Source organism: Triturus cristatus, chromosome 2_2 (assembly GCF_964204655.1).
Source record: "Triturus cristatus chromosome 2_2, aTriCri1.1, whole genome shotgun sequence".
Taxonomy (NCBI): Eukaryota; Metazoa; Chordata; class Amphibia; order Caudata; family Salamandridae; genus Triturus; species Triturus cristatus.
Genome location: NC_140582.1, coordinates 408,974,654 through 408,997,958, shown reverse-complemented (window position 1 = coordinate 408,997,958; position 23,305 = coordinate 408,974,654). Strand labels below are relative to the sequence as shown.

At 47.7% G+C, this 23,305-nt stretch overlaps 1 protein-coding gene across 2 annotated transcripts in view; it reads right to left on the bottom strand.

Annotated features, from left to right (window-relative positions):
- Positions 1 to 23,305, bottom strand: part of SCLT1 (sodium channel and clathrin linker 1) — a 589,184-nt gene that overhangs the window by 511,918 nt on the left and 53,961 nt on the right. For both annotated transcript variants that reach the window (XM_085641492.1, XM_085641491.1), the window contains exons 3-4: positions 22,205 to 22,277; positions 9,144 to 9,199 (exon numbers count right to left, since the gene is read on the bottom strand). In XM_085641492.1, the coding sequence (XP_085497618.1) occupies positions 9,144 to 9,199; positions 22,205 to 22,277 (129 nt within the window). The remainder of the gene's footprint in view (positions 1 to 9,143; positions 9,200 to 22,204; positions 22,278 to 23,305) is intronic.

Genomic DNA, 23,305 nt, shown 5'->3' with positions numbered 1-23,305 from the left:
CCTTATCTTCCATATCGTAGAGTTTGTGTTGTGTGGCTAATGCTTGTGCCCCGGCACTATTTTCCACCAAGTCCCGCAGTTCCTTCCTGCATAGCTTTAAGCGCTGCAGATCTGGGGCTGCAGAGACATTAACTTTTAACATGGCACCTCTGCTTTACTTGGCTGAGAAGGGCTGAATATACAACAGTCTTCATTGGTATCTACAGTGGTAACTTTAGCTACATAAAGGTAGAAGGCATCTGAGCTTTACAGAAAGTTTTGAGGAGGATTTTTTCCATGAAGAGGCCTTCCTGACTGCTGTTTATAAATACATCTCTGTTTCAAAGATTTCCTTTCTGAATCTGGCTCAGCGCGTCCAGAGATCCTCCTATGGTGGTGGAAAGCTTAAACAGTGGTTGGAATGAAGAATTAGCTTAGTGTCTTTAAGATCAAGAGTCTTGCTGTAAATGTTCTGTTTAGCAAGAGGTGTGTTAATACATCAGTTAAATTACAAAGCGTTAGGTTAACTACAAGAGAGAAACATCTAAACTGGGAATAAGGAAGCACATACATAAAGATGGATAATTAGCTATTGTGATAGCTAAACGGAGGCTAGCCATGGGATTGATGCATAATGCTTCATTGTTGTGGGATGAAAAAAAACTTAACACCTTTGAACAAAGTGTCAAGCTTAACCCCTTCGGTGCTCAACACGGAATGGTTCCGTAATGAGCCACGGTGGACGTGTGCTCATGAAGTAACCATCACATCATAGCACCCACCAATGGGGAAAGCCCTGGCGCTCCCCCCATGGGCAGCCCTCACCCCTTCAAACAGGGTTGTCAACGGAAAACAGGGTTGGCAGCGGAAGAGATTCCGCTGCCACTCCTGACCCCCCCCCCCCCCCCCCACAGCATCCCATGTCGTCAGTGCGCACAGCGCGTCATTGTCAGGCGACCAGAGAAGGAGGTAGGTGTTTCCTGCTCTGGGGGGTTCTCCGTGTACAGAGGTATCGGGGGAGAGGGAAGAGTTTTTTCTCTCCCCTGATGTCTCTTTGCAGGGCATTCCTGCTGCACAATCGCGCATGGGGTTGTTATCGTGCAGCAGCAATGCCCCCACTAGGAACCAGGGATTTTTTTTTTAAAGAAATGGAAGCAACCGCTTGGGCAAGGGTTGCTTCCTAAGGGGGTCATTTTCTGTTGTCCGTTTTCTGCCAGCTCCACCCCAGGGGACAGATCAGGCCAATTTATTGACCTTTCTGCCCCGGGGGAGGGGTGGCCAGAAAACCCCACTAGCAGCGGGGATATTAAATGTTAGTGCATTGGGGCGATCCCTTGGGCAAGAGGTTGAAAACCCACCAGTGAATTTTTTTTTTTTTTTAGTAAATGGAAGCGACCTCTGGGCAAGTGCATTTCTAAAGAGGGCCATTTTGTGTAAGCTGTTTTCTGCCCCACCCCCACCCCCACCCCTCCGGGGACAGATTGGGCCAATTTTGAGGCAGAAAACACCACTAGCACCAGGGATTTTTAATGCTTGTGCATGGAGGTGACCCCTCTGGCAAGGAGCACCCCCCAATTTTTTTGATACTTGTGGCCGTTTTCTGCCCCCTAGGTCCAGGGATTGTGTTTTGTTTGTAAATGCGACTAGCACCAGGGAATTTTAATCTTTGTGCATGTGGGCGATCCGCTGGGCAAGGATCGCCCCCCAATTGTTTACTAATACTTGTGGCTGTTTTCTGCCACCACCCCCATGGGTGGATTGGTGCTATTAGAAGACCCATCTGCCCCCAAGAGGGGGGGGGGGGAGCAAACAATCCACTAGCACTGGGGATATGTATATATATATGTTTGGGGTGGCCCCTTGGGTAAGTGTTGCCCCAATGTGATGGGACATCAAATGATATTTACTTTTGGCTGTTTTACTTTCCCCCTTGGTGGCAGATTGGCCATTTGGGTAGTGACATAGAGTGTTATAATGTTAATTGTGTTATTGCTTGTCATTTGCAATTGTAATGTTTTATTTCTCCTTATTATTCTAGTTCAAGGCTTTTGCTCTTTTGACTGATGTTCCAGGTTGCGGTTTCGTCACTGGTAGTTCTGCAGTTTGTGTAGTTGCAGATGTTTGGTAAGAAAAGGTTTTTTGTACTATTTACTCTAAATGAGTATCATTTCCCTGCATGAATGTGTTTTTGTAAACGGTGTAATAATAGTAGTATGTTTAGCTTCTGTTTTATTGTGGGTGAAAATCTTTTTGTATTTGTGCTCGATGTGTCTCTCCTTGTCTTGTGAGAAATTAGTTTTGTTTTATCTTTCTAGTGGGATATCATTTGTTTTTGCTGTATCTCTGCAGAGTAGGTGCTGGTGAGTTTAGCTGTCTCTGGCAAGTGAGTCTTAATAGTTTTTGAGTATATAGATCTTTGTGAGAAAGCTACACTTTGATCATTACTTATTTTGCACAGTGTTGGTAGTTGACTTGTTTCTAAAGTCTTCTTTCTTAGTAAGGATTATGGCTAGCAGCAGGATGACTGCTGAGCAGGTTGTTGGTATGCTTTTTGAGTCTCCCTCTGACCATGATTATGAGACTGGCTCTGCATCTGAGGCAGAGTAGGGAGTGGAAGATTCTAGCAGTGAATGTTCTGTCCGAGAGGAATCATCAGATGATGAAGCTACTCTCAGTGTAGATGAAGTGCTTGTTTTAGAGGAGGACAATGATGTGACGATAGTGCAGCAAGAGGCATCTGGACTGTAGCCTGGGGCTGCAAGGCTTCCCATTGGAAGGCCTGACCTCTGGGTGGCCCTAGACATGGTGCAGCCAGTGTTGCCTGACTTTACTGGTGTCCCAGGGCGTAGAGTGGATACTGAAAACATTTTGCCTATACATTTTTTTCAGTTTTTATGGACGATGTATTTTTGGGGATTGTTGAGCAGACTAATTTGTATGCTGAACAGTATTTGAGGCACAACAGTGCCAGACTTAGGCCCCACTTGAGAGCTACCCGGTGTAATCCCACAAATCTGGAAGAGTTGAAGAGGTTCTTGGGTTTAACTTTTTTGATGAGCTTGATAAGGAAGCCATTTATGTCTTCATATTAGTCTACTAGTCCTTTGATGGCAACAGCTATATTGCCGGCAATCATGAGTCGTGATCGGTATTTGCTTCTGCTTCGGATGCTGCGTTTTGTCGATAATGGTTTAGCGTTGCCACGAGATCACCTGATTGTGACAGTCTTTTTAAGATTCAGCCCTGTCCTTGATCACTTTGTAGATCGATTTTCTGAGATCTATGCTCCAGGGAAAGAAATATCTGTGGATGCGTCTTTGGTCTTGTTCAAGGGCAGCTTGGTTTTTAGGTAGAACATTCCTAGCAAGAGGGCATGCTATGGAATTAAGATGTATATTCTGTGTGACAGTAGGACTGGTTATGTCTCTAATTTCAGGGCGTACACCGGTAGGGATTCCAGGATTGACCACCCTGATTGTCCACTTTCGGAGTGAGTGAGAAAATTGTGTGGGAAGTTGGTAGAGGAATTTTTAACAAAGGTCATCATTTAATTGTATATAACTGGTGTGCAGTTGTTCAAGGAATTGGTCAAAGTGGACACTGTTGCTTGCGGCACTATCCGCCCTAACCGTAAAGGTTTCCCAAAAGAACTTGGTTGTCAAAAGCTTGAGTAGGGACAGTGCAGTGCGTTGCGTAGTGAGGAACTTCTAGCAGTGAAGTTTACAAACAGGAGGAATGTCTACATGCTGACCACAATCCATGATGAAAGTACTTCACCTGTGACTGTTTGGGGTCAGGTTGCTAAAGTGGGCAAACGTCTGTGCATTTTAGACTATAATAGGCACATGGATGGTACTGATAGAGTAGATCAGAGTTGGAACCTTTCACTGCTCTTCGTAAGGCTTACATTTGGTATAAGAAGTTGGCTATCCATCTTTCCATTTAGCAACTTTTAATGCTTTTGTTGTGTTCAAGGATGATTTTTGTTCAATCTAAGTAGTCTGTGATAGGCAGCCTTGTTGTAGTTGAACAGGCAAGTGTTCCTAGAGTTGGAGTGGTGGAGGATGTGGCTAGATTGAAAGATCACTACTTTGCTGATCACATTCCTCTCACACAAGACTTTCCCAGTAGGAGATGAAGAGTCTGTTGGAGAAGAGGTACGCGGAAGGAGACTAGTGTGTACTGCCCCAAATGTCCTTCTAAAGCCGTGTGTGATTGCTTGTTTTAGAATGTACCACACACAAAATAATTTTTGGGAGCATCCATGAGTGTTAAAGTGAACTTCCAGGTCTGAATTGTTTTATATTTTTTGTTCAGTTTCAAGGTTGGCATTAGTGTGATGTATTTAGTTTCAGCTTTTGTGTTTGCAGTTTTGTATCTACTTACAATTTGTTTGTGTTTTCTTTTTTGTGTAAAAATAAAATAAAATGTGATGGTGTGCTTGGACTACTGCTTGGCTGGTGGTGTGTGTGAACTGGTGCTTGGTTGGTGGTGTGTGTGGAATGGTGCTTGGCTGGTGGTGTGCGTGGGTTGGCATTTGGCTGGCGGTGTGTCTCGACTGGCGCTTGGCTGGTGGTGTCTGTGGACTGGCGCTTGGCTGGCGGTGTGTGTGGACTGGCGCTTGGCTGGCGGTGTGTGTGGACTGGCGCTTGGCTGGCGGTGTGCGTGGACTGGCGCTTGGCTGGCAGTGTGTTGGGACTGGCGCTTGGCTGGCAGTGTGTTGGGACTGGCGCTTGGCTGTCGGTGTGTTTGGACTGGCGCTTGGCTGTCGGTGTGTTTGGACTGGCGCATGGCTGGAGGTGTGTGTGGACTGGTGCTTGGCTGGCGGTGTGGGTGGACTGGCACTTGGCTGTTGGTGTGTGTGAAATGGTGCTTGGCTGGCAGTGTGCTGGACTGGCGCTTGGCTAGCAGTGAGTGTGGACTGGTGCTTGGCTGGCGGTGTGGGTGGACTGGCACTTGGCTAGCGGTTTGTGTGGAACGGCGCTTGGCTGGCGATGTGTGTGGACTGGTGTTTGGCTGGCGGTGTGGTTGGACTGGCACTTGGCTGGCGGTGTGTGTGGAATGGCACTTGGCTGGCAGTGTGCTGGACTGGCGCTTGGCTGGCAGTGAGTGTGGATTGGCGCTTGGCTGGCGGTGTGTGAGTAGTGACTTGCTGCTGGTCACTACACACACTGGTAGCCAAACACCAGCCAACACAATCAGTCAGCCGGTGTGGTTGCTGTGGCAGGCATGTGGGCATATGAAATTGATGGGCCCTTTAATGGCGCTGTCTGTTGATGTGAGTGTTGTAATGTGATGGGCGGGCAGCTGGCAGTGTGAATGGTTTGGTGTGTGTCACACATATGAAAGGTGTATGAATGGCCTGTAATAAGTTTGGTGCCTTGCCGTGTATTTACAGCTCACTTTCCTTTCAATTATTAATAATGCATTTCATCTTTGTGAAATCTCTGGTTAATAAAATGTTATATATTGAACCGTAACTCACCCTTGTGCCAAATCCAACCAGCATATGTGTGTACTTGAGGAATAGATGGTTGTGCAGTAATATTTGTCTTTTCTGTCTTTCTCCTGTAGGGTGTACATTGTCTCTTTTTGTGAATGTTATAATGTGTTGGTTACGCAGCTGGCGGTGTGAATGGTCTTGTGTGTATCACATATGAAAGGTGTGTGAATGGCCTATAAAGCAGTTGGGGCCTTGATGCGGCTTCAGTTTTTATCCTTTCAATTATTAACAGTGCATTTGATTGTTAATAAAATGTTATATATTGAACCATCACTCACTCTTGTGCCAAATCCAACCAGTATGTGTGTGTGCTTGAGGAAATGGTGGTTGTGCAGTAATAATGGTCTTTTTTGTCATTTTCTGCCAAGGTGTACATTCCCTCTTGGGAAACTCTACCAACCCTAGATATTTTCGTAAACTAAACACCCAGGGGAGTACATGGTGGTGTCTCTCTCGTGGATCCCAACAAGTTATTTTAACTACAATGTCCTGCAAACCTCAAAATATGACTAAAGTCACAGTTTCTTTACATTACTGTGCCATAATTTTCCAGATTCAGAAAGAAACAACAAATTTCCTACCACCCAGCATTTCCTCAAGTCTCCCGATAAAAATGGTACCTCACTCGTGTGGGTGGGCCAAGTACCCGTGGCAGGGAAGGGCACAAAATGTATTGTGGAGACATCAAAATTATCACAAAACAACCTGGTTTTGAAAGGGGGTCACCTGCATTTTCAGGCCCGGGCTCGGCAGACATCTAGGTAAACCAACCTAACCCAGACATTTCTGAACACTAGACAACCGGAGGAGTCCAGGGAGGTATGGGTTGCGTGGATGCCCCAATGTTTTCCTATCCAGAATCCCTGCAAACCTTAAGTGTAGCTACAAAAATCACATATTTCTCACATTTCTGTGTGGGAAAGTTGTGGGATCAGCTACCACCCAGCGTTCCCCCAGGTCTCCCAATAAAAATGGTACTTCACTTGTGTAGTCGGGCCAAGAACCCGTGGCAGGAAAGGGCACAAAACGTATTGTGGAGACATAAAAATGACCTGTCCCAAAACGACCTGGTTTTGCAAGGGGGGCACCAGTGTTTTTGGTTCCAGGCTTGGTGGCCATCTAGGGAAACCTACCTAACCCAGACACTACTGAAAACTAGACACCTGGGGGAGTCCAGGGGGGTATGGCTTGCATGGATCCCCCCAACGAAGCCCCCGCAAACCTCAAATGTAGCTAGAAAAACACATTTTCCTTACATTTCTGTGTGGGATCACCACTCCGGCACAAATGTCCTACCACTCAGGCCTTCCTCTTGGTCTCCCGATAAAAGTTATACCTCATTTGTGTGTGTGTCCAATGCATAGTTAGCCTAAAAACGCATATATGTATAAAAAATAAGAATAGCACTTACGGCTCACTGTGCTATACCCTCAATCTCTATGTTTTTGGCCCTTCCCAGTCGCAGGCCCTTGGCCCACTCACACAAGTGAGGTATAATTTTTTTTGCAAGGGATTCTGTGTGACAGAACTTGGTGAGAGCCACACAAGTCACCCCATCCTTGATTTCCCCGGGTGTCTAGTTTTCAAAAATGTACAGGTTTGCTAGGTTTCCCTAGGTCCAGCTGAGCTAGGGTCCGAAATACACAGCTAGGCACATTGGCACAAAAGGGTCAGCTTTCTCTGGAAAAAAGTGATGTGCCCACGTTGCGTTTTGGTCCGTTTCCCGTCACGGGCACCAGGCCAATCCACATAAGGGAGGTACCATTTTTATCGGGAGACTCTGGGGAATGCTGGGTGCGTGGAAGTTTGTGGCTCCCTGCAGATTCCTGAACTTTCCAAAACAGAAATGTGAGGAAAATGTGTTTTTTGTTTTGATAAAGTTTGAGGCTTGCAAGGGATTCTGGGTAACAGAACCACACAAGTCACCCCATCCCGGATTTCCCTGGGTGTCTAGTTTACACAAATTTACAGGCTTCCAAGGTACCGGCTTATGTGTTCACGTTGTGTTTTGACCCATTTCCTGTAGCAGGCACTAGGCCGACCCACACAAGTGAGGTACCGTTTTTATCAGGAGACATAGGGGAGCACAGAATAGCAGAACAAGTGTATGGTAACAGTTGTCTTTCTATGGATTTCTACTTTCCAAATGTAAGACAGTGTGTAAAAATTAAGCCATTTTGAAAAATGCCTACTAATTCACATGCTAGTAAGGGTACCCACAAATTCAGAGATGTGCAAATAATCACTGCTTCTAAACTCGTTACCATTTCAGAAATACATATGTTTACTTAATACCTATTTTTCACTCTTTATATATTACCATAATTGCTGTATACCCGGTACACAATGAAAAACCTTTGCAAGGTGCAGCTCAGTTCTTGGCTCTGGGTACCTCGGGTTCTTGGTGAACCTAGAAGCCCTATATCCCCGCAACCATAAGAGTCCAGCAGACGTAACAGTAAATTGCTTTAAAAAATCTGCCATAATTACAATATGTTACAGTTGAAAATGTAGGGACAAATGGCTGTTTTTTCAACTCAAATTCAATATTTTATCATTTCAACAGTTACTTTCTATAGGAAAACCTTGAAGGATCTACACAAATGACCTTTTGCTGAATTCAGATTTTTTTCTACTTTTCAGAAAGGTCTATCTTTCCGGGATCTATTAGTGGTTTCAACCTATTATTACCACTAACTGGAAGGAGGTTGAAAGCACAAAAAATAGGAAAAATAGTCCCACTAAAATGCCAAAACTGTGTAGAAAATGTTGGTTTTCTGACAAACTTCTGCCTGTTCCTGAAAGCTAGAAAGATGGTGATTTTAGCACCACAAACCTCTTGTTGATACCATTTGCAGGGAAAAAACTAGATGCTTTCTTCTGCAGCAATTTCCCCCAAAAACCGAAAATTCTGCTGTATTTTGGTTCATTTCTCGGTCCCCTCTAGGAGAATCCACAGGATGGTGGAAGAAAAGAATGCAAATTTGGCGTGCATACATTATGTGGACAAACATTTTCAGGGGCCGAAGAGCGAAGTACCCCAAATAGCCAAAAAAAGGCTCAGCACATGGGGAGCGGAGGCCTAGCAGTGAAGGGGTTAAAAACCAACTGCAGCAAAATAAAGGAACCTACTAGAGAAAAGTGCTAACACATATCAATTGCACTTGAATAAAACTCCAAAATCTTGTGGAGGAAGACTTGTTGGAGTACTCTTAAATCACATTCCATTGTCCTACTGGACATTTACAAATAACTATAAATTCCATCAAATACCTGCTGAGGGCACATGTAAATGCTATGTAACTGAGGAATATAGAAAAACAGAAATAAGATAAAGTAGTAAGTGACCAAATTGTTGAGTACATTAAATGTTCATTAAAAAATTCCACATACCATTTCAAAATGAGTTGTCCTCTATTTCCTTTTAAAAGGTTATATGTACTTGAATAAATACTGCACATTTTATAAAGAAATGCATAAGTATCCAAGCTTTATAAACAATTTGCTATTAAAAGTAATCGGATTATTTAGCATTTTAAAAATGACCCAGAGAAGAGTTTCTTTCAGGTGTTATGTTTTGCAGTGAAATAAAATCCAACCTTTTCCTAGAAACATTTGAAACGGTTATGAGACACTGTAAACCTAAACACACCAAACTTACCTTTCATTTTCCCTTGTGATTTTTTCCACTTTAAGCCTCATCTCTCTCATCTGTTCCTATAAGAGCAAAAAACTTTAATTTTCAACACGTGTAACAGTGCTAAATATTACAATTTCATCTGCAGGGATGTTCACATTCTCTTAAAACATACAGAATTACATAACAGTAGATGTCAATAGCAGGGTTGTTCCACCGCCAAGGGGTTTCAAGTGACATCAGACATACAGCAAGAGAGAAGGTTGAGATGTCTATGGCAGCAGTTTTTACACAAAGGCACAAAGCAAAATATGTTTGTAGAGTAACATGTGCAAAGCAAAGGAAAGTCTGCAACATGCTCATGCTAACATAGGGAAAATGACAATGGGCCTGCACGGGACATATGACAGGACAAGGAGAACAAGCATTGGCATCGCCAATAGGTCTCGCTTTTGGGACCTCATAAGTGTTTAGCCGTGCTGCATATTACCCTGTGTAAGTGTATAGCCATGCAGCAAAGGAGGCTGTTGAGGAGATAAGGGAAGGAAAGGGGTTAACTATGATGTAATCGGGGTAAAACTGTACACGATCTAACTTTTACTACTTCTATCATTTTTGTGAACTGACATCCCTCATGGCACTTCTAAATGAATAAATAAACTGCCTGTTTTCCAGGGACCTTCCTGGAAAAGCCAGTCTTTTAGTTTTAGATCCTCGCCTGATATTAAATGAGGTCTGTTCATAACCCTCACGCATGGAAGAATAAATATTTTTTGCGTTTTACTCTGTAATTAAGCATAGTGTGCTGGAAACGTTATTCAGAAAAGCAGCTGTGCGTGTGAAAGTCTCTTGGAAGCACACGCTGTAACTACCGGTGCTGCCTGCTTCACACCGCCTGATGCCACTTCATTGTGTTACACCAGTTCATGCCGACAGCTCTGCATTTCCCATGTACGCACCAGCAGCATACTGATTGACTGGAAAAGCTTTAGGCGTTTTCTATCACAAAAATTAGAATCGTACGGCCCACAAACATTGTCTGAAGATGTCTAGTTTAGCGAAGTTTTAAACTTTGGAAGAGATTTTTGATTAGAAAAACAAAATCAAGGCGATGTCACAGTTTTAACAAGTACAAGTGAAAGCGAAAGCGAGACAGGCAAGAAAGTGAAAGCAAACACGAGACAGGCAAATGTAAACAAGTGCGCGTGGCAACACTAATTAGCTGCTCGCTCCCGCAAGGTGGATGGCGCCACACGCACGAGTGTTAGAAAAGTGCAGACTAATTCCAAAAGGGCATCTCCTAGAGCAGCGCATGCGCGCTGCGCTAGGCTCGACCTAAAAACCACTAGTGACAATCAGTCACTTGCAGGTCGAGTTGTGTGGTACCCTTGCAGGGTAAAGGTGAAGCAGGTGCCACGACCAAGCCGAAACAGACAGTTCAATTTTACCAGACGCGTGGAGCCCAGGTGCAGGGTTGTCCTGGCTGTCCCTGGTGCTGAACGGGAGCTGTGGGAGATCTACTTTTACCACTGAAACGGTGCTACGGGGTGAAAGATGCAAAACACAACAACAGGTGGTTGCTGACATCGGTCGAAGATCGGATGGAGTTCCCCCTAGGTACAGCACCAAGTAAAGGGGTCGGTTGCTGGTGACCAACAAGTCTTGGCAGTGGTAAGTTGAGCAGAAAGAAACTTTGCCTTCCGGTGGTCCCAAGGAACGCGGTAGCTGCCTGTAAAATAGTGGAAGGCAGGACTACAGTTCCCGCAATGCCCTCGAGCATCTGAATTTGGGAGATCCCTCAGAGGACCCAATGGCAAGATATTCTTCGGATCCGGAGCATTGTTTTACCTGCAGTTTGCAGGAGACTAGTGCCACTAGTCCAGGGGAGTGTGAGGGTGCTTCAGGCTTCCGCAGGGGTCTCTCAGTCTGGGAAAACCGAGATACAGCCAAGGACAAGTCTCGATCAGGCAGTTTCAGAAGCGCTTCCTCATTTTAAAGGTATCCCTCTTGTGCTCTGTGCCTGTCCTATTGACGCTTACAAAGGTCTCTTCTTCTGTCCTCTTTGATGCTTATTGTTCAGAACTGAGGTCTGGTGTCAGAGGTGTCCCTTGAGTCCTAGATTTAGGGGAGTTATGGGTGTTGTTAGAAAAACACTCCCACACCGGAAGGGTGGTGGTGTTCTCCCAGACATTCACTGTGGTAGCTTGGCTCGAGTGGTCAGGGATCAGGCACCGTGCTAAGCATACGTCATACCCACACAATAACCAGGCGTGCATCCGTTCCAAAAACGACACTACACCGTAAAAATTATACTGAAAATATATCTCTTTATCTTCTTTTCTCTTAGTTGCTGATTAAATAAATAATAATACAATCACAGTACACAAGGCTTTTCCTGTGGAAGGGTACGTCAAATAAATACTATCTTAACGATTCAATAAATAAGGTAGATCATAAATAATCAAGGGATAAATATAAGTGCATTACATAACAGGCAATTAGATATTATGAGGCAATAAATACTGCAAGACAATAAATACTGTGCGACAATAAATACTGTGAAACAATAAATACTGTGAGGCAATAAATAGGATGAATACAATAAATACAGTGCTCTCAATAAATAATAAAAGCCAACAGTGACACTTGAAAATCAGTTCACATTCCTGAGGTACTATGGGATGATTTGGCCCAATCCCAGCTTGTAGAGTTTTGGATGACCTGAGGGGTGTACTACCTGGCTTGGACAAGGCTGAGGCCTAAACTGAGGTAGATCAAGGGGGAATCTAGAGATCTGGCTCTCCCACACTACACAACCCCTCTGTATTAGTCTCAGCTCACCCGTGGCACTATCAAGCTGGTTCCAGCACCTCTCTAGCCTCTAGGATGGTCTCTTAGGGCTTCACAGGGCCTTAGGCGCCCTCTATTCCACTTACTGCCCTTTTTATGAAGTTCCGACGCCGCCGGAGTCGTGTCGACGCCGTGAGGCGGTTCCGGTTCGATGTCGGCGGCCTCGGCTCAATGACAGTTCTTGTCGACGCCGGGAGGCGGTTCCGGTTCGATGTCGGCGGCCTCGGCTCGATGTCGACCTCCGGTTCGATGACGTCGGGCAGTCTTGGCTCGATGTCGACTTCGGGCGGCTCCGGTTCGATGACGTCGGCCGGCCTTGGCTCGATGTCGACTTCCGGCGGCTCCGGAGTGCGATCTCCACTCCCGACCTCCAGTGCTCCTTTCCTCAGGTTCCGGCGACTCCGGAGTGCGACCTCCACTCCCGACCTCCGGCACGATTCTCTTCAGGTTCCGGCGACTCCGGAGTGCGATCTCCACTCCCGACCTCCGGCACGCTTCACCTCGGTCTCCGGCGACTCCGGAGGGCGGACTTCACTCCCCCGTTGATGCCGCACACTCTACCTCAGGTGACTTCCTCCTCGACCTCTGGTGTCTCCACGACCTCCGTCGGCGCCCTCTCTCGACCTCTGGCGGCTCCGGGTACGACGTCTGCTTTCCAGTCAGCGCCGCTTCCCCACCTCGGGCTCCAGGTCTCCAGGCTTCTCGACGTCAGACTTCAGGAAGTTACCAGTAACCAGGTCAGGAACTTGCTGTTCTTTACTTTTAAGGCCTGTTCCGGCTGTCCAGGTCCTTAAGATGGTGTTTCTTGCTTTCTCCCACACAGGGCTCCAGGCTGGGCTCAGTCAGCAGGGACTAGTATCAAGGGTGGGTTTCTGGACCCCACTCCAGGCACAAGTTTCCACCCCTGTTGCCTCACTCCTTCCTCCTTCAGTTCTGTGCTCCTCTCTCTTCACCAGTCAGGTGCCAACTGCCAACTCCAACTGTCAACTCTGACTTAGCTTCCCAACATTCTAAACCGCCTCCAACTGTCACAGGGTTCCAGAATGTTGCAGAAGGTTCTAGTAGGTTCCAGTGATGTCACAGGTGACAATGGGTGGCCACCATTTTGTGCTCCAGGCCCTCAGACAGAAGTTCCAGGGGTAGATAAAATGGCTCCCTGAATCTGCATCAATACTAAAAAGTCTGGTGGTTCCCAAAAAGGAAAAAATACTAACAGGGTTTGAGGCAAAAGTGGGACAAAATAAATAATGATGAGGAGGGACCACCCAAAGGGCTGACAGGTCTAACACGCGTCCCCCCCAGCTGAAAGTGGGGAGAGCTACCCAACCCCTTGGGAGTTCTCATCACTAAGGCGGAAATACCTTGAGAGACCGTCTGCATTGGCGTGGTCCACTCCAGGCCGATGTTCCACCTGAAAGTCCATTCCCTGTAGGGAGATAGTCCACCTCAACAACTTGGGATTCTCCCCCTTCATCTGCATCAGCCAATGAAGGGGTCTGTGGTCGGTCTGAACTAGGAAGTGCGAGCCAAACAGGTATGGCCGCAACTTCTTCAGAGCCCATACCACTGCAAAGGCGTCTCGCTCTATTGCACTCCACTTCTGTTCCCTGGGAAGTAGTCTCCGGGATAGGAAGACCACGGGTTGATCCAGACCCTCTTCATTGAGTTGCGATAACACTGCCCTAATGCCATGTTCCGATGCATCTGTCTGGACAATGAACTTCTTGGAAAAGTCTGGGGCCCGTAGGACTGGGGCCTCGCACATGGCTTGCTTCAGCTTCACAAAGGCCTGCTGACAAGCCTCCGTCCAGACTACCCGTCGAGGTTGCTTCTTGGACGTAAGCTCCGTGAGGGGGGCCACGATGGTACCATAACCCTTCACGAAGCGGCGGTAGTATCCGGTGAGGCCCAAAAATGCTCGGACCTCAGTCTGAGTCTTGGGGGGTTCCCAGGCCATGATGGCCTCGATCTTCGCCTGGAGGGGTTGCACCGCTCCCCTACCCACCAAGTGTCCAAGGTACACTACCGACCCCTGCCCTATCTGGCATTTACTGGCCTTGATCGTTAATCCAGCTTGCCTCAGGGCCTGGAGAACAGCTTGCAGGTGACGCAAGTGATCCTCCCAGCTGTTACTGAAGACGGCTATGTCATCCAGATAAGCAGCAGAGAAACTCTCCATTCTGGTGAGGATCTGGTTTACCAGGCGCTGAAACGTGGCAGGTGCGTTCTTGAGCCCAAAGGGCATCACACAGAACTGGTAGTGGCCATTGGGCGTGGAGAAGGCTGACCTTTCCCTTGCTCCATCAGTCAAAGAGATCTGCCAGTACCCAGAAGTAAGGTCAAAGGTACTTAGATATTGGGCAGCTCCCAGCCGGTCAATCAATTCATCCGCCCTAGGGATCGGATGAGCATCAGTTTTGGTTACTGAATTCAGTCCCCGGTAGTCCACACAGAACCTCAGTTCCGGTTGGGCACCCGGTGGTGCAGCTTTTGGTACTAGTACCACCGGACTGGACCAGGGGCTGCTAGAAGGTTCGATCACTCCTAGCTCCAGCATCTTAGTGACTTCACTGTGAATGCTGGCCTTCACCTTGTCTGACATCCGGTAGATCTTGGACTTCACAGGTGGGCTGTCTCCTGTGTCCACGTCATGGACGCACAGGTGAGTCCTACCCGGAACAAGGGAGAACAACGAAGAGTACTGTCCCAGGACCTGGCGGCAGTCCTCCTGCTGTTCAGGAGTTAGAGATGGGGAGAGAATCACTCCCTCCACCGACCCATCCTTCTCTTGAGACGCAAATAAATCGGGGAGAGGCTCGCTTTCCACATCCTCTGCTCCGTCAGTCACCATCATCAATATGACTTCGGGCCTCTCGTGGTGGGGTTTGAGGCGGTTGGCATGCAGCACCCGTAGGGGCTGGCGAGGGGTCTTAAGATCCACCAAGTAGGTAGCCTTACCCTTCTTCTCCAATACCTCAAAGGGTCCTGACCAGCGATCCTGGAGGGCGCTAAGCTCTCCTGGTTCGATCACCCACACCTTCTGGCCAGTCTCCAATTCCACCGGGTGAGCATTGTGGTCATACCACGCCTTCATTACTGCTTGGCTGGCTTCCAAGTTGTCAGAAGCTTGCTTCCACAACTTAGCCATTTGGCTCCGGAAGGCCAGCATGTAGCTCACCACGTCCTGGGGAAGCTTTCTGGGAGTTCTTTCCCATCCGTCTCTCACCAGGTTGAGAGGTCCATGCACAGGGTGCCCATACAGAAGCTCGAAGGGGCTGAAGCCCACTCCCTTCTGTGGCACTTCCCTGTAGGAAAACAATAGACAGGGTAGGAGGACGTCCCATTTCCTCCGCAGGCTTTCAGGCAGACTTCTGATCATGCCTTTCAAGGTTTTGTTAAACCTCTCCACCAGACCATTGGTCTGGGGGTGGTAAGGAGTTGTGAACCGGTAGGTCACTCCACACTCCTTCCACATGGCCCGCATGTACGCTGACATGAAGTTGGTCCCCCTGTCGGACACAACTTCCTTGGGAAAACCCACTCGGGTAAAGATTCCCATCAGGGCCCTAGCCACAACAGGTGCTTTTATGGTCCTCAGAGGTATTGCCTCTGGGTACCGTGTGGCATGATCCACCAGAACCAGGATAAACCTGTGACCAGCTGACGTAGGCGGATCTAACGGACCCACAATGTCGATGCCCACCCTTTCAAAGGGGGTGCTAACGACAGGAAGTGGTTCCAGGGGAGCTTTCAGCTTCACCCCTGTTTTCCCACTGGCTTGGCAAGACACACATGTCCGGCAGTAGGTATCGGACGACACTTTCATTTGAGGCCAATAAAAGTGTGGGACAAGACGGGCAAAGGTCTTGTCTTGCCCCAGGTGTCCTGCCAAGGGGATCTCGTGAGCCAACTCCAGAAGGAAGGCTCGATAACGTTGAGGGACTACCAAGGCTCGTGACGATCCATGTAGGGGTGCCTTGGGTTCACTGTAGAAGAGGCCATCCTCCCAGTAAACACTGTAGTTCCCTTCAACGTTCCCTGCTGCCTGGGCTTTGGCCTGACGCCTCAGTCCCTCAAGGGTAGGGCACTCCCTCTGGCCCTGGCAGAATTCCTCCCCGGTCGGGCCTCCCTCCACGTGCCACTCGGCCGGGATGGGTAGGTCCTCCAGTTTGGTGACATCCCCCACCGCAGACTCCTGGTCCACCACCTCCGGTGGCCTATCCGTCCTACGGGGTGTGGACGCCGAGGCAGGCTCCTCCTGTCCTCGGTTCTTCCCTTGATCGGGAGCTGGCTGGGCCTTTGTTCCAGGCTCCAGCCTGAGCGAACTCCCTCTCCGGGTAGTCGCGGACCCTGTGCTAACACAGGCCCAGTCAGGTGTACCCAGCATCTCAGTATGAGTCCGGTATTCCACCTCCTTCCAAGCATTGTGCTCCATGTCATTCCCCAGCAGACAATCAACTGGCACGGCAGGGCTTACGGCAACTCGAAGTGAACCTGCAACCCCCTCCCATTCAAAGGGAACCTCGGCCACTGGATAGTGGCCTGTTCTGCCGTCAGCCATCGCGGCTGGGTGGAGTACATCGGGAATTACCTGCTCTGGAGACACCAGTTGGCTACGTACCATAGTCATACTGGCTCCTGTGTCTCTCAGAGCCTCCCCTCTTTGGCCGTTGATGGTGACCCACTGCCCATACTTTATGGTATTTGCGGGCACCTGGATCTTAGGAACCATCTCCCGTTCTCCCAGGGACACTAAAGTGACACCCGCCCACTCCCTTCCCTTAGTCAAGGGCATCTCCTCCCCGAGCACTGCACTAGCTACTCCGGGGGCCTTTCCTCCAATGGGAGGGGGTGGTCGTTTTGGGCACTTCGCATCTCCCTTATAGTGTCCAACGCCACCGCACTCGAAGCAATGGACAACCCTTGGCTGCTGACTCTGGCCAGGATTAGGGTTTCTGGGTGGGTTAGCCCTAGGGGTGAATCCTGTTCCCTTACCTTGGAAATTATTTTGGGGGCCTTTGGAGAACTCCTTTTTCTTTTCCCCTCCCTCTTTCTTCTGGGGGGCGCCCTGTCCGGCCTTTTGAGTATCCCCTCCAGTCCCCCTTGTGGACACCCGGGTACTAGCCCAAAAGTCCGCCTCCTCAGCAAGCTTCCGGGGATTGGTCAGCTTGCTATCCACCAGGTGTTGACGCAGTTCAGGGAAACATTTTTCGAGCAGGTGTTCTTTCAGTACTAAATCAAACAACCCCTCGTAGTCCCTCACCTCACTGCCCTGAATCCAACCCTCTAATGCCTTCTTTGCATAGTCCAGGAAGTCCACCCAATTCTGTGTGCCCAGTTTGTGACTACCCCGGAACTTCTGTCTGTACTTTTCGTGTGTTAGTCCAAACTTTCTTATGAGCGCCACTTTCATGGTGGGGTAGTGGGTCTGCTCATCCTCCTCTAGGGCCAATAATGCATCCCTACCAGCTGGAGGCATGTACTTGTACAATCCCCCTCCCCGGTACTTCTCTGGGCCCTTAACGAGACCTCATAGGCCGCTAGCCACTTGGCGATATCGTCACCCGCCCCATAGCTAGCTACTATGTCCTTTGGCAGGTAGGGTTTGGGTTCCCTGGTGAACTCTCTTTCTTCGCTGCCCCGGCTCGTAGGATCTGGAGATCTATCTCCCTTAACCTCAGCTCATGAGCCATCCTCTGTTCCTCCTTCTCTTTCTTCAGCCTTGCTAAGTCCCATGTGAGCTGTCTTTTCTCCCTCCGGTCTGTTAACTCCACTTCAGACAAGCCACCGCTAGAGGCACTGCTGCCCTTCCTAGAAAGTGTCCTGGGCCCCACTAACAGGTTCCTCACCTCAGGTTGGTACAAACCAGCTCCCTCACTGTCGGGCTCTCTATCCCTGTCCTCCTCCTCAGCCTTGCTTTCTCGTCGTGCCTCCCCCCAAGCCCTTAAGCTGGTTTGGAGTGCACCCTTCTTTGCTCCTGGGGGACAATACACCCCCTCCCGCTGACAAAACTCCCTGAGTTGGGCCACAGTGTACGTTTCTAAATTCTCCAGTACAAACTCCATCTTGCCCACTCAGAACAGAAGACAGGTTTTTACAGAAGCTATGCAGGGGGGCACCTTTTATAATACCTCCTCCCACCACCAGAGTAAATTTGGAAAAAACAAAAACTCACAATTAGGAAGTCTGCTTGGAGAAAACTCCCGGTGTAGGCCTATGGACTACCCACAGTTATTGTCGAGTATACGTAGGCACAGCTCTATACCACCACTGAACACCAATTATGTTAGAAAAACACTCCCACACCGGAAGGGTGGTGGTGTTCTCCCAGACATTCACTGTGGTAGCTTGGCTCGAGTGGTCAGGGATCAGGCACCGTGCTAAGCATACGTCATACCCACACAATAACCAGGCGTGCATCCGTTCCAAAAACGACACTACACCGTAAAAATTATACTGAAAATATATCTCTTTATCTTCTTTTCTCTTAGTTGCTGATTAAATAAATAATAATACAATCACAGTACACAAGGCTTTTCCTGTGGAAGGGTACGTCAAATAAATACTATCTTAACGATTCAATAAATAAGGTAGATCATAAATAATCAAGGCATAAATATAAGTGCATTACATAACAGGCAATTAGATATTATGAGGCAATAAATACTGCAAGACAATAAATACTGTGCGACAATAAATACTGTGAAACAATAAATACTGTGAGGCAATAAATAGGATGAATACAATAAATACAGTGCTCTCAATAAATAATAAAAGCCAACAGTGACACTTGAAAATCAGTTCACATTCCTGAGGTACTATGGGATGATTTGGCTCAATCCCAGCTTGTAGAGTTTTGGATGACCTGAGGGGTGTACTACCTGGCTTGGACAAGGCTGAGGCCTAAACTGAGGTAGATCAAGGGGGGATCTAGAGATCTGGCTCTCCCACACTACACAACCCCTCTGTATTAGTCTCAGCTCACCCCTGGCACTATCAAGCTGGTTCCAGCACCTCTCTAGCCTCTAGGATGGTCTCTTAGGGCTTCACAGGGCCTTAGGCGCCCTCTATTCCACTTACTGCCCTTTTTATGAAGTTCCGACGCCGCCGGAGTCGTGTCGACGCCGTGAGGCGGTTCTGGTTCGATGTCGGCGGCCTCGGCTCAATGACAGTTCTTGTCGACGCCGGGAGGCGGTTCCGGTTCGATGTCGGCGGCCTCGGCTCGATGTCGACCTCCGGTTCGATGACGTCGGGCAGTCTTGGCTCGATGTCGACTTCGGGCAGCTCCGGTTCGATGACGTCGGCCGGCCTTGGCTCGATGTCGACTTCCGGCGGCTCCGGAGTGCGATCTCCACTCCCGACCTCCGGTGCTCCTTTCCTCAGGTTCCGGCGACTCCGGAGTGCGACCTCCACTCCCGACCTCCGGCACGATTCTCTTCAGGTTCCGGCGACTCCGGAGTGCGATCTCCACTCCCGACCTCCGGCACGCTTCACCTCGGTCTCCGGCGACTCCGGAGGGCGGACTTCACTCCCCCGTTGACGCCGCACACTTGACCTCAGGTGACTTCCTCCTCGACCTCTGGTGTCTCCACGACCTCCGTCGGCGCCCTCTCTCGACCTCTGGCGGCTCCGGGTACGACGTCTGCTTTCCAGTCAGCGCCGCTTCCCCACCTCGGGCTCCAGGTCTCCAGGCTTCTCGACGTCGGACTTCAGGAAGTTACCAGTAACCAGGTCAGGAACTTGCTGTTCTTTACTTTTAAGGCCTGTTCCGGCTGTCCAGGTCCTTAAGATGATGTTTCTTGCTTTCTCCCACACAGGGCTCCAGGCTGGGCTCAGTCAGCAGGGACTAGTATCAAGGGTGGGTTTCTGGACCCCACTCCAGGCACAAGTTTCCACCCCTGTTGCCTCACTCCTTCCTCCTTCAGTTCTGTGCTCCTCTCTCTTCACCAGTCAGGTGCCAACTGCCAACTCCAACTGTCAACTCTGACTTAGCTTCCCAACATTCTAAACCGCCTCCAACTGTCACAGGGTTCCAGAATGTTGCAGAAGGTTCTAGTAGGTTCCAGTGATGTCACAGGTGACAATGGGTGGCCACCATTTTGTGCTCCAGGCCCTCAGACAGAAGTTCCAGGGGTAGATAAAATGGCTCCCTGAATCTGCATCAATACTAAAAAGTCTGGTGGTTCCCAAAAAGGAAAAAATACTAACAGGGTTTGAGGCAAAAGTGGGACAAAATAAATAATGATGAGGAGGGACCACCCAAAGGGCTGACAGGTCTAACAGGTGTGAAGAAAGTAGAGAATGGGCTGCTAGTCCCTACAGCTGGTCCGCACCTGAGGTGACCACACATCGGATGTAGGTCACTTTTTCTACCCAGTACCCTCTATTCTGCCTCTCCTAAAGATAACAAATCTAACTTTAGTGTGTGTACAAACCAGTCTCATCACCGTGGAGGTGTTGCTAGCCTTCTGGAGGTGTACACCTCCTTGATTAATTAATTTCCCACCTGTCCTGGTGCAAATGTGCTTGGGGAAGGGTTTCCTCCTCTTGGAGTCAGCCCTGGTGCATTTCAGAGGTGATGCAGCGTTTGATGCTCACCACCTTGATGTGCCACTTCACTAGCCTGCTTGGGAGGAGGGAGGTATGACCTCCTTTCAGTCCAATTCTTTGTTCCTGACTTCTGGGAGTGATCACACTGCTTGGCAGGAGGTCAGAATTCTATCTTGGTGGCAGCAAACGCCGAAAACATGGACTTGCAAGCCAGAGCACACAGAAGCCAGGGCAACCAGGTGGGCAACCTCTAAGGTAGCCACCTGGGTGCATGCCACATTGCCCTTGACATGAGATTTGTGTAAGTGGCGAGAAGGCACATTGTTTGTTACCTAACATGACATATTTAGGTGGATTCATAATGGAGCTCATGTTTGCCCGGGTGCCAGCCCATGTTATCCTACGAACCATCAATCACTTATAGTGTACTTTAATGGTAAAAGAGTATTATAGGGTCATATAAGCTTGCACTTATATTTCCACACCTTGGATATAATGTACCCTGCCTCCTGGGCTTTAGGATGCCCTACTTAGGGGTGACTGGCATTTATCACAGATAGTGTATTGAAATTGAATACGTTCTGCTTTGAATCAGCAGAACGTGGACATACTACACAGAAGAAGGGGTTTGGAAACAGAGGGCCATATTTATGGAAAAGTGGCGAAGTGCAGCAAGTCACCTTGCTGCAAAGCGTCACGGGAATACACTGTATTTAAGGCAGGAATCCTGTCCTTTCCCCTGCGCTGTTGCACAATGGGCTGCCTAGCACCAAAGCAGGCACCCTTGCACCATGGTGCAGGGGTGCCTGCATTGCATGCAGGGTTATTTTTCCGCAGAAAGGGGCACCTTCCTGCATAAACAAAATCCTGAGAGGCTTTTTCCTCTTTTTATGTGTGCTGCAGGATGCAGAACACATAGAAAGAGGAACAAACAAGGAGAACTAAAGCAATTTCTCCTCGTTATGCCTCTCCTGGGGAGACATATCTCTTTGGCGGTTTCCCAGGTTTAACTGTTCTTGAAAATCTGGGAATGCATCTAAATCCATGGATGTTGCGTGAAAACACCCACGTAACTCCCGTGGAAATGCCTCTCTGGCACAGATTACTGCAAAACAGCGATTTGTACTGTGTTACACTACTCAAGATTTATGAAGCCACGCAAGGTGGCCTTGCCTGGCTTCATAAATCTTATTTTTCATTTGCGTTGCTCTTGTACCACGTTGCATGGTGGAAGAGCGATGCAAAGGGGCTCATAAATATGTCCTAGAGTGACTAATAATACTTTAAATCTGTTTTGTTCCTCTGTCATTGGCTAAACTTTACATCTTAATGCATGACATTACTTTCAGTAGTTCAAAGGAAATGTGTAGTGCACTACTAATTCTCGTATTTCCTAATCGATCGCAAACAAATGTATTCACAGTGTGCTACACTGAAACGTATGCTGTCTCACATAAGCGACGTAAATACAACTGTTTAGTCAAGTAAGAAAACTTGAACTCGGTGTGCACAATAAACAATCAATATTTTACAAAAATAACCAATCAATATTTTACAAACTTAAGTTTGTAAAATATTGATTGGTTATTGTGCACACTGAGTTCAAGTTTTGTTACTTGACTAAACAATCATTTTCAGTAAAACATTGTTTCAACAAAAAATTGCTATTCCATTCAAGGTTATACCTGATAGTACTGCAGCTGCTTACTCATATCCTCCATGTGCTTGTCGTATTCACCAATAAGGGGCGCCAACAAGCTAAAATGAAATGTCAAACAAAATTATTAACAACTCAATGTCCAGAAAATTGTTGTTACCATTGTTATTTTTAGGGAATTATTTTTGATGCTATAAGTGAACAATTAGGGGGATCTAAGCCTTCTGACAATGATCTTAATGACAAACAATAACAAATAACCTGCATACCTATGCACAGGGAATATGATCTATTTATTTTTCCTTTTTGGGAACCAATGCCAAAATGTAAATCATCACCAGTGTCAACAATCACTTGCGAAGCCAAAAGGTCTTGCCTTTCAATGTCATTGCTCAACCTTTTAGCTTTGACAACGCTTTTGGAATGCAGTTCCTCAACAGTAAAAAGACAAGAATTATTGTTTGCCAAAGCAGAACGTTTTGGTAAAACAAGCAAATCACCAGATTTGCGGATGGATGTGCATGTAATGATATGAATTCACCAAGGTCTCTTATATATTATTCATCTGTTACATGAACAGACGATCCACATTTTAGTGGAGCCTTCTCCCCAAAAGATCCTTTTTAAAATGGTTTGAGGCAGGGGTGCGTACGATCTACTTTCTTCTTAGGGTGTTATGTCAGACTTCGCAATTCTTATTTCAACAACCCATCCTTTTTTTACCCAAAATTGGTAATCAGCACATTGCATGTTTAATGTATGCCGATGACCTGGTTCTATGATATACTCCAGTAGGACTTCAATGGGGAATTAATGCCCTAACTACCTATTGTTCCATAACTATATTAACTATTAATGTAGCAGTTAATAAAACGGTGATCTTTTCTAATAGACCTAAAAGATTTCAATGGTACACTGACAAAACTACTTTATGTGAGAAACTGTAAATACCTTTGTTCGTTCTGCTGATAATCTTAGTTGGGATGCACATTTATCAAAAAATAAAATCATCGGGGTGTGGCTTGGACGGCAGAGCTAATGGCTGCCTGATCCTGCCGATGCGCCGTAACGGAGCAAGCGAAGGGAGTTTACTCCGATGAACAGCGAACCGCCAATAAAAAGGGAGACA